This window comes from Melospiza melodia, chromosome 15 (genome assembly GCF_035770615.1).
Source record: "Melospiza melodia melodia isolate bMelMel2 chromosome 15, bMelMel2.pri, whole genome shotgun sequence".
Lineage (NCBI taxonomy): Eukaryota > Metazoa > Chordata > Aves > Passeriformes > Passerellidae > Melospiza > Melospiza melodia.
The window spans coordinates 18,148,100-18,159,801 of NC_086208.1; the positions used below are offsets into that span (position 1 = coordinate 18,148,100).

The 11,702-nt window shown below is 47.2% G+C and overlaps 1 protein-coding gene across 1 annotated transcript; it reads right to left on the minus strand.

Annotated features, from left to right (window-relative positions):
* Position 1: 1 nt before the first annotated feature.
* SPG21 (SPG21 abhydrolase domain containing, maspardin) lies at positions 2 to 10,957 on the minus strand. The gene is made up of 9 exons (XM_063169946.1): positions 10,876 to 10,957; positions 7,878 to 7,971; positions 4,371 to 4,532; positions 3,502 to 3,582; positions 2,759 to 2,904; positions 2,210 to 2,318; positions 1,662 to 1,769; positions 1,160 to 1,300; positions 2 to 866 (listed from the first exon to the last, which is right to left on the minus strand). The coding sequence occupies exons 2-9, from the start codon at positions 7,938 to 7,940 to the stop codon at positions 744 to 746; spliced, it is 933 nt and encodes a 310-aa protein (XP_063026016.1). The 5' UTR covers positions 7,941 to 7,971; positions 10,876 to 10,957; the 3' UTR covers positions 2 to 743.
* Positions 10,958 to 11,702: the final 745 nt, after the last annotated feature.

Below are 11,702 nucleotides of genomic sequence, written 5' to 3' on the forward strand. Positions count from 1 at the left end.
GTTGCAAGTTATATCTTGTTATCTTTATTAAAAAAACACTACAGCATTTTTTCTTAGAGCTAAACCAGTACAACCTTATAGTTAAAGCTTGAGAGGAATTCAAGCAGGTGGTGATGGTTTTCTTCATTTCCAGAGGTGTTTGTAGAGGCAAACCAGGACTGCAGTGAGCTCAGCTGCTGTTTTCTTGGAGTCAAAACAAGAGACACTTGCTGAAAGTGAAGTTTTATTGAAAACCATTTTTATGCAGCAAGAAAGTTAAAAATTCAAATGCTTTATTTCAAATAGAAACAAACTAACTTACAACACAATGTACGAAGCACATAAGTGATGGCAATATTGACACTTAAACATCTTTTAAATCAAATATTCAACAAAAATATAGGTCAGCTTATAAGTACACAATCTGCATGTGGTAATATATACAGCCAAGTGAAAAATATAAAAAGAAATACCGTTCTGCTTAAGAACATGATACAGTGAAGACTTTGGTAGAAAAAATGTCTTTTATTTTTAAAAGTGTAGTCTTCTAAGATGCTTCCTTGAATCCAAAGACTAAAACTGAAACAGATCTATCCCATTACACTGCTGGAGGTTGCTGTCCACGGGTAGTTCACTGACTGTTGATCCTGTTGGAATCACACAGTGATAATCGGCTAACACAAGGGAAAGGCAGAGTGGGAACAGCTGATTGTACACAGGAAGACCACCAAACCAATGCCTCTGTTCCACTGGCACTCCCAAGCCTACTGCTCCTCGTGCTCGTTGCTGGTGTGAAGGCTGATCTTCTGGACTTCCAGCTCCTCTGCACTGACCATGGAGGGATCAATGGCTGCGTACCGGGTGCCATGGAACTGCAGCAAATGGATCTGTTGGGCACGGGAAATAACACAGAGACAGGTGTAGGAGCAGTGTTTTTGTAAAATAGAAATATTCCTTCTGAGTAACTTTTGTGAGGGTGAAACCATGACTCTGGAGTACAGGAGTTCAGAGACAGAAAACCCCCAAAGCTGGCCCAGCACGGACACAGCTGCTCCCAGCCCTGCCCTTTGGTACCACAGCACAGAGCACACAGGGAAGTTAGGTAACAAAAGAAGCTCAACAGGAGTTTCCTTCTGCTGTTGTGGCTAAACACATTCAGAGATTGAATTCAGGAACTCACTTGAATGTACAAGTTGACCTCAGCACTCCTGCAGAGGTAGGGGAAGTTGCCTCCTGTTTTGAGGTGAGCTCTTCTGGCATTAGGGTAAAGCTTATACATTTCCTCTTTTGCTTCTGTTGAAAGCGCGCTTTGGTCGAACACCTGTGCAACAAGTCCCAGCAGTGAGTTCTGAACATCAGATTGTGTTGTTACATCAGATTGCTGCATGCTGCTCCTAGAGGAGACCCTCAGCTTCTTTGTGGAATGGTGTTAATGAAACAAAACAAGCAAACCCGAGCACTGACAGCTAGCAAGCCAATACTGTAATATTGAAACATATGGCACAGAATATCTAATTCATAACTCAGCACAGAAAAGTCACAGCGTTGCCCAGTCAGCAGAAGGCTTCCCTAAATAGGAAGTTACATGCTGCAAATGCTTGCTAAGTTGCTGACTGAATAGTGTGGCTGCACCTGCCAAAGGGAGGAAATAGCGTTTAACTAAACAATTGAGATTCACTTACATCCATAATGGTTACAGGGATGTCTCGGATTTTGTGAGGTTCTACGTAGGAGTTCTGGCAGTTGAGGGTGAGTCTTGAGGCCAGCTCGCTCTGGCCCAGGCTCTCCAGCTTGCAGGAGAGAGAAACACTGATTAACAACATATTTCACTGCAGGAAGTTAATGCAGTATTAATAATACAGCCAAGGAGAAGATAGTTTTAAAGGGATGAAGGTTGTAATTCCAATTTAGTGTTATTCTGCAGGAGACAAATGCCTAAACCACATTCCATGAGTTGTTTCTGTCCCCAGAGTGTGGCCTACAGATCTATCCCAGCATTTTCTCCTTTTCCACCTCAGTTCCTTAACTCCTCTTGATTGACACAAATAAACAGCACTAAGGTAGAGGGTCAGTGAATCAAAAACTGCTGGGACTGTGACAGTCAACACTGCTAAAGATCCACTTCCCACTCCTCCCTCCGGGGTCAGTGAATGAAGAAAGCAGCAGAAATATCTCCAACCTCCCCCTCAGTAACTGCAGAGTGACACCACAGCCAGCAGAGCACACCTACCCTGTCCACCATGAAATCAATCCCATCAGCCATCTCAGGATCTAGAGGACCAGATGCAAAATTCCCAAGGACAATTTTTTTCAGCATAAAAGCAGGCATCAGCCAAAAGCTAAAACGGAAATAAGATGGAACAATATCTTCAAGCACCAAGGACTCAACATCAAGATGCTGTATTGTAAATGCTTTATTTCCTTGCAGAAGCTTTGTGTTTTAACTTCAAATTAAATCCTTGAAGAAACTTCTAGTTACATGACAAAAAACACGATGAACAACATTATTCTTGCTCTAAATGGTTTTGTTAGACAAAAGGCAGAGTTCTTAAATCCACACATCCACAGAGGATCACAGAACAATTTGTCTAATTCCACACTCTCAATTGTTAACATTCCCACTCTCCTTGTGGTGTGCTTTTAAAAGTCACAAGTATTCCATCCCACACCTCCCTCCCCAGGCTGGAATCAGGTTAGACACATATCCAACTAATCAATGTGACATTGCACTGCAAAAAAATTAATGCCATGAGTCTGCTTGCTTGTCTGTCTGCTTTACCTGTTTGCTGTCCACGTCTGATTGAAAATAGAAGTGTCACTAAAGGCATTACACAAGATCAGAGATTGGACTCTGGGAGATTTGTGTGTGTATTCAGCAAACTTCTGAGCCAGAAAGCCTCCCAGAGAAGCTCCAAAAAGGTGAACCTAATGCAAGGAAAAAAAACCAAAACCAAACAGATGAAGAAATGTGACCTCTGAGCAGAGTTTCATTACAAAAATAGGTCGTTCAAGTTTACCTTGTCCTCATAACCCATTTTTTGAAAGAATCACTGTTCCATTCATTTCCTGGTTTTATGTGCAATATAAATGTGATAAATACTAACACAAGGAAATGTTTCCCAAAGACTCACAGTGCTAATTTCTTTGTGTTCATCAAGCTTAAGAAAAAACCCAAATATTTCACTTTGTTCTCCATAGCTATTCCAGCCCAACAGACTTGACTGTGGTGTTCTGTACTATGTGAGTTAGGAAGGGTAACTTCCACAGCATCTCACAAAAAATGAAGTTAACCCATACAATTTAATAGGCCTGGAATAGCAGTTGAATTTAGGCCAAGTATTACAATTTCCAAGGGCATTCACCTTCAAAAATAAACTAGTTCAAATGTGAAACTGCAACACAGCCTCTTTACAGGGTGTATTTTTGTATCCTATTTTTTGCATTGGCTCTTAAATGAGACTGTTTCAAACATCAGGTTTTTATTGCAACAATTTGTACACTGCCTTGTCTCAGAGCACTCACTTTATCCAGCTGAAGGTGGTCTAAGAGTTTCCTGAATCCATCACAGAACTCAAGGTGATCCCAGTACACTGGATACTGCAACTAAAATAGCACAAAGTTAGAAAAAACTGAGATCAATCTGCTTCCAAGTTGTACCAGTTCTCACATTAAAGGTTTCAAGACAGTGCTGTGCCTCTCCCATGTTAGGAAGTTCCTCTTCAAGGTCCCCAGAGCCCGAGGGTGCCAACACCTCCCCCTCAGTTACACAAAACCACACAAAGTGCCACTGAGCAGAGTTTGCTGGGGAAAGTGCAGCATTGCCTCACTCTGGGATCAGGGGCAGGGGAGGCTGGAGTGGCTCTTCAGTGGTTTTGCAGCCTGTAACAGACACTGAAGTCATTAACTGCTGCAAAAGACAGTGGTACTCCTAAAGGCAGGCTGTTTAATATACTGTACAAATCAACATTCAGCTCAGGGGCTGAGAAGCCCCAGAAGAGCAGGCTGGTAGGATTTAAGGAGTGAATCTGCAGCTATTATACAGTCTAAGAACCATGTTATCCACATTCCCAAAGGAAAACATGGAAACCCTGAACTAACTCATGTGCTTGCCTCAGGGCTAACAAAGATGCAGCTGGAGGCAAAAAGTACTGGTGTCCAGGACACACAAGGAGAAAAGTAGGCTGAGAGGTCAACAAGGTCTTGGTAAATGCTGCTGTGGACATATAGCAGATTCCAGCCTGGATCCATATGCTAACTACTCTGTAGTGCCACTTAGCACCAAGTTTTATGGTGGATTCCCCAAGTCAAAACTAAGAAGTTCATTATGCAACCTCTAATCAGAGCAACAAGCACAAGTACAGCACCTTTGACACAGGACTGAGAATACTCACAGCAATAACTCTGTAGCCCCATCCAGTCAGTGCCAGAATTTGCTGGAAAAACACATCTGCAGTCCCACTCACAGGAGGGAGAAATATGAGAGGGCAGCGAATGCTCCTTGGCCCTGCATCGTACAGTGACCAGACCTTGCTGTCATCATCATCCACTATAATCTGGAGAGAGAGGCAGAGGGCAGGAGAAACACAAGACAAGTGAGGTTCTTCTGCCACCTTCCAGGATGGCTTCTAGAAATTTCCAACTGCTAGTAAATGTTATAATACTCAAGACCTTCTTTTACTCCTCTTCACAATAGCTTTCAGGCTGTTTTCTAACTGGAATGACAATGTGGATACAGCTGGAACAGAACTGTGGCCACACACCATCAGACAATATTTTGTGTACCGTGACATAAGCTTGATAATGAACTGCACCTCAGGAAAGGAGCCACATGCTCAGGAGAGCCCCAGGAGGTCAGTTCAGGGTACCAAGAGCAGCAGCTGGAGGCTGCAAGAGCCAGCACTGCCCCAAGACAGCTTTTTAAACAACCATTGATATTTACATCCACAGACAGGAGATGTTACAGGTCTGGAACCACACGGGGCTGTGGAATTAAGCAGCTAGCACCACAAATTATTGATCTGGAACACTCAGAGCTGCCTGCCAGAAACAGAGACACACACAGCTCCCAGGGCAGCACTGCAGGGCTGACCTGGAGGGGAAAATGCTTCCATCACCTGGCAGCATCTCAGGAGCTTCTGGATTGCCCAGGACACAGGGCTGGCTGAGGGAGATTACTCACACATGAGGTGCCATCCCTAATGAGCAGCTCCACATACAGTACCACAAGTCCTAGCAAAATTAGTGCCTTCAGAAGTGTTAAGAATTGGGTCTTCTTTTCTAGCAGCACCAAAGCCTGACTTGTTTTGACAAGGCCTGTTCTACCAGAAACTGCTTTCTATACTCCAGATGTTCTTTCAACTCCACAACCCAGAAGAAGCTGCATCTTGTACCAGATCAAGAAGCACAAACCTCTGGAGAAAGCCTGAGTTAAGCAGCCAGAATGCATCTCCTCTATATCAAGATTTTATAGCTTTTTGAACAGTAATATACAAGCACAATTTGCTTTTCCAACCCAGCAGTTAAGCCTCTCAGCAATCAGAGGAGAACAGTGTATCACCAATCAGATTTGCTTGACTAACAAATCTGCTCCTAATAAAGCCAGTATTTCAGGCTCTGGGAGCATGTGAGGGATCACATGGTAATGTTGTTTTCTAAAGTCTTTATAAAAACAGACAGATTGCATACCAGAGCCTCCAGACCACTGAAACCATTTAAACATAAACCTTGTACAAAAGCCCTCCCAATCCCCACCACAACAACTCCTTGCACACAGCCCCTGGGCTCCAGGCCTTGCTGTTCTCAGCTGTAATTCCATCAGCAATGCTGGATCCATTCTGGGTGGCTGCTACCAGGTTTACCTTAAGGAGTGTTTCCAAAGGCACACCACAGTCTTTGGAAAAACAACACCAAAGGTAGCTCATGCCAGCAGAGCCAAGGCAGACAGACAAATGTTTCTTTCCTTGAGCCCAGACATGAATCAATGGTTTAAGCACTTGCTCTGGTTGATTTCCAGCCACATGCTGGACAGTTTAACCCCAGCTCCTGAGCTGTGTAGGCAGCAGTGTGGTTAACTCCTGACTTGGGAGGTCAGAACCTTTTCCTTGTTCTGGTTGATGAATCAAGATCAGCTACAGCTCACACAAGGTAAAACCTGCACTGCCTCAAAACAAAGAGCAGAACTTTTCAGCAGGGCCAGGGAGTCCCTTGATGAAAACTTTCAGGAAGGACTCAGATAAGAATAAGTGGTGTATGCAAATAGAGGCACACAGGCAAAGCAGATTAGGTTAAAAAAATGTTATTTTCTCTGCTGTACTTCCTATATCTGACCAGGGCAGGAAAGAAGATGGAGCTGTGCATTTCCTGTGCCTGTCAGGAGAAACATCTCAGCACATTCTCCAACAAACTGCTCTGGCTCTGCCTCTTTAGGTTGATCTGAGAGCAGTTGCCAAGGGTGGTCATTCCCTCCTCTGTACTGCACATGCTTTGCACTTCTGAGGGGATAGTGCAGGCAAGTGCATTAGACTGCTTCAGAGACTAAGTACATTTTCAAATTGAGCTTTTTTTTAAATTCTTTCTCCAATAACCAGGACTAGTTTGTTTATTTCTTTATACCCCACATTCAGCCCTGTGGCATAATTTGCCTCTTGAGGAGACAGCAGCACTCAGGAGGGTAAGGCATTCCTGAGGCTGAAGGTCAGCAGGTCACCATCAGCTTCAGCTTACACACATCCCCAGTTATGAAACCCTGACCATGGCAGCAGCTGAAGGCAGTGGCTGCTGGCCCTGAGCTGCAGCAGAACCATGTTTCCTTGGAATTAAACCTCCAGCTCCTTCCATTCACCACCTTGCATCCCACCAAGCAGACCCTCAGAGCACCCTCACACCTTTCTGCTGGCCCTGGCTGTGGTGACCCAGTGAGGCTCTGCCTGAGGGCAGCCACAGAGCACGACGTGGGGTCAGCAGCAATGCACCTTTCTCATCTGCAGGACACAAACTGGCAAAAATGAGTGAGGATCCTGCAGCCCTTCCCTAGAGGTGCTTCTGCAGCCCACACAGTCATGGAGGCAAGGGAATCACAGCAAAGTCAGCTCAGCCCAAAATCAAACCATAACACACCTGAGGCCAGACAGGACACTGCTGCTCAGCCTGCAGAGCCACAGCAGTGACTGTGCCACAGCAGCAGGGTGCCAAGACAGGGCTGTCCCTCTGCCTGGCACAGTCTGGGCTGCTGCAGGTCACTCTGTGACCACAGCCCTGCAAGCCTGACCTGCAGAAGGCACACAGGGCTTGAGTGGGTCAGCAGTTACACACTGCACTGCATGCCCTCTGCCACCCTGCACACCTCAAACACTCTCCTGGGGCTCAGGGAAAGGCAGTGGGGAAATCCAAGCAAGAGGAGAAAGTGGTTGGGCAGTGTGACTAAGCAGAAGAAACTGTCTGGGTTTTTCCCCCGTGGTTAAGGACATTGCCTGACTGCTGGGGAGGTGCCCTGGACATTGCTCTGGCCTGAGGACAATGGGCAGGAACAGTGGGGGTGGCTCTGGCAGCTCAGTCCAGTGCCCAAGGCAGCTCTGAGAGGCCACACAGGTGGCACACAGCACTGCCCTGGAGCCCCCTCCTCAGCAGGGCTGGCACTGGGATGGCACTGGGATGGCACTGGGATGGCAGGTACCACGGCCATGGCTCACAGCTGAGAGTCTGCTCCCCAGCACAGGCAGAAGTGACCTCCAAGAAGCATGTGAAGATGAAGGCTGTGCTTTCAGGCACTCACATGACATGTGGGAAAACAGTTCAGGAGATAAAGCAGAGCAGTAGCACAGCCACACTGCTCTGCATTAACCACACTGACTCTCTCCCCCTAAAACACGAGAGGATGTTCACCCACTAGATGTACATACCTTTTTAAGAGGAACTGTGCTTCTGAACCAGTTATAGTCAGGAGAGACTTTAATCTCTCCCATGATGTTTAGAAAAAACTCAGTTTGGGTCAGCCTGCAAAAGAGAGAGAATGAGAAATCAATAGCACAGTTTCACCATGGGCAGCTCTCAAAAGCTGTGCTGTGTAAATAAAGCAGTGCAGGCTGATTTGCTCTGATCAGTTGATGGCACTACCTCTGACTCACACCAAGTTCACTTTTGCTCAGTTTTCATCAAAGCATGCAATTATTCTCCCAAGAGGCAGTCACCTGACTGCCTTACTGCACCACCTAATTATGAAATGATGATGCTTCTGTAGCAGCATTCCCGTGTGACAGCTGCAGAGAAAGTCAATTGTGCTGCAGGCTCTAAGTGCCTTCGAAACCTAAAGCATCTTCTTGGTTTCTTTTAAATTGATAAGGCACTCCAAGTTTATAGCTAATAAATATTCATACAATTCACTCAGGAATTCACACCACAGACATTATTTCATGAACCTACTCAGTATTCAGGTCACATTTTTCCATCTGAGTATAAGTGACCCAAACGAGTCCCAAAACACATCAGGAACATCACCTGATCCGAGGCTTAATTTACAGAAAATCCTTGAAATTTTAATTCTATCCACACAGAAGCAGGCTCTTGTCAGGAGTTACCAATGAAGAAATCCTTGAAACACACCAATTAATACAGCACAAATTGATTCTGAGTTGGATCCACACAGGAATGCCACTAACTCACTCCCCAGCCAGAATGTCCAAGCATACATAATGAGTATCTTATAATACTCCATTAATTAGTAATAAACACTGAGGTAGCTCCAAGATTTAACTGTTTGGGTTTTCCTTTTTTAAGCAGCAAGAGACCATTAGCTTCCATTTATACAACAAATGGCATCAAACACTTCTGAAGTTTGCAGACTCAATAGCTTCACCCTGAACGCCAGCTGCCTTGGGAGATTATTTTCATGCATTCACACACAGCACTGAACATAGAAAAACAAAGAAACTTTTGCTCTTGTTACTTAACAGTTGCCAAGTCTAAATCAATAGGTTTTGTTTCTTAATTCTTCATAAAATAAGACTTTGTTGTGTTCTGTGAGTCACTGCAATTCATTTGTCCCTGCAGGAGAGCTGCTGGTGGACAGCTTAACCAGTTTATGGGGTTACAGCTGGATTAACAGGGAGCTACAATTTCCTCATCTTTCAGTCTTCATCTGCCATCTTCCAAGGGCAGAAAACATGAATTTTAAAAGGGAAAGTACTTTCTAAATTGCAAACACACACCTTCCACAGAGCACGTGCTACACCTCCCATGTTCAAAGGCTTGAGGTGGGATGTTCAGCTGTGGCTGCTGTTTAAATTTTGTGTGGTTTCACTCTGGTGCTTGCACCAACTGTTCTGCTCTCTATCAGAGTCTGGCAGCAGGTGAAATTACAGCTAGAGTAAAAAGTATCTGTTCAAGAACCTGCAAAGCAGAGCAGGGGAAAGGATGCTCTCCTGGGCTGGGGTCTGCAGCCACTGGAGAGAGGAAACCACAGCTCACACTAATTCCTTCCCACAACCACACATCAATGGCTTCCTAAAAGCACTTCAGCAAACAACAGAGTGACAAAACTGCGGCAGACAAATGACAGGAAATGCCTTAAAACACACATTAGCTTGGACTGTTACACTGGCAGGGCTGAGAAGCAGAAGTCACAGTCAGGGCCCTGCAGGGACACAGAGGCACCAGAGAGGAGACTTCCTGCTGCTCAATCTGGCTGCCAGAGAGGGCTGGCAACCTGCTCCTGCTGTGATCACCCCTCTGCTCCTGCCACCCCAAAGCTAAGTGCTGGGGCTGGGAGCACAGAGCTGGGCCATGGTAAGGACAAGGCACCGTGCAGGAGGACTTTGTGCTGGCCCTGCACCTTGTCACAGGCTTGTACCACAGCGACTTCAGAGTCCACCTGAAACCCAAATCTTGAACTTGCCAGTTCATCTGTTATCACCCATGGAAGGGAGCCATTGGTCACCAACACCTGGGCAGATTGCCACCAGCTTTCTTCTGAAGGAGCATCTGTGATTGCCACTCCTAAGGGCTGCCTTTCTTTCCAGGCAACAGGAAACTTGCATTAGACACTCTTGTTTTACTAAAATTGTTTTTTTTTTCTCCTTTGCACAGAAATGCAGCATTACATTTGTACACACAAATACATTAGCAACAACTGCATGTGCTTTCCAGCCACAGAGAAGCTGAACCATGAACTCAAAACAGAGATTCAGCTACTGAAGGTAACTCAGACCACAAAGAGCCTGATGCTGGTCATGATCAGCTTCTGAACACCCAAGGTTCATTTTTAGTAAAACCAAACAACATGAGGAACTTCAACATTTTAAAGCCAATTCCTGTGGAAGAATCTTGGATGTGCTCAGAGCACTTGGCAATAGTCTCCCCGTGAGTTATTCTGCTACACTAATGACATCCTCCATTCATTATTGATTTTAAAAGACAATGAGAAAGAAGATTTATGGGTAACCGGGATGTGGCAGCAGCACCTTCCCCTGTCCCCCACACCGCTCCCACCAACCCTGCCCCAGCTGCCCCCAGCTCCTTCCCCTCCTCACCCGCCCTTGGCTCCCCAGCTCTGCAGGGAGAAGGGACAAACCCCACACGCTCATCTCGGGCGGCACCGGCCGAGGCAGCCCCTTCCTCCGGGAGACCCGGGGGGCTCCGGGCTCGCTGCGGGCCGCGGCCCGGCCCTCTCCCTTCCCTCCCTCAGGGGCAGAACATCCCCGCCCCGCACGGTGCCCCGTGCCCACCGGGCTGGCGCTGTCCCGAGGGGAGCGGAGCCCGTCCCGAGGAGCAGAGCCCGCTTTGCTCGTCTCAGCGCCCACCCGGCCCCTCAGAGCTCCCTCCCCGGAGCGGAGCGCTGAGATCAGGGGCAGGCCCGTCTCCACAGCGAGACCCCCGCGGTTCCCATCGCTGCTGGGCGCTCACCGGCTGGCAGGGCCCGGGGAGAGCAGCAGGACCAGGACCGGGACCAGGACCGGGACCGGGACCGGGAGCACCGGGGCCGGGGCCGCCGCCGCCGCCGCTCTGCCCCTCCCGCCCCGCGCGCCCAGCCGGGGGCACCCGCCGGCCGCCACTTCCGGGTGCTGCGCCGTGCCGCCCACGTGACCCGGGGCGGGGCGCGGGCGGGGCGGAAACAGCGCCGCCGCCATCGCTACCGAGGCGGAAGTGAGTGAGACGGGCGCCATCGCTACTGAGGCGGAAGTCACGTGCCCGCTGTGATAATGAATGTAATAATTTGCGGTGGAAGGGACATTTTAAGACTCGTTTTGTTCCACCCCGCCACGGTCAGGGACTGCTAGATCACGTTGCTGCAAGCCCCGTCTAACCTGGCCTTGAACACTTCCCCCAGGGATGGGCCGCATCTTCTCGGGCAATTTATTCGCTGCAGGGCAGCTCGGGTTAATTGAGGAGAGCGGATAGGTGATACTGAGTCATTCCTCTAATGAGCAGGTGGAGTCAATTAGCCCCCTTTAATTGGTATGTCATAAATAGGAGTTGAAGGTGAGCTGAAAAAACCAGACCTATAGTTATAGGTGTGTTCTTCATAGGCCTTGCCTAAAGGATACACTCCATTAGGTAATATATATTTATACACTGCTCTAATCTGATTGAAGACCACCCCACAACACGCGGCATCATTTTCTATTTGCGCTCAATATCGCTTCAGTTTGCCTGAAGTTTTCCTGCTCTTGTCTCAGCCTGATCTTTTCACGAAAGGCTTTTAAATTACTCCATTTCTGTGATGTAAGGGA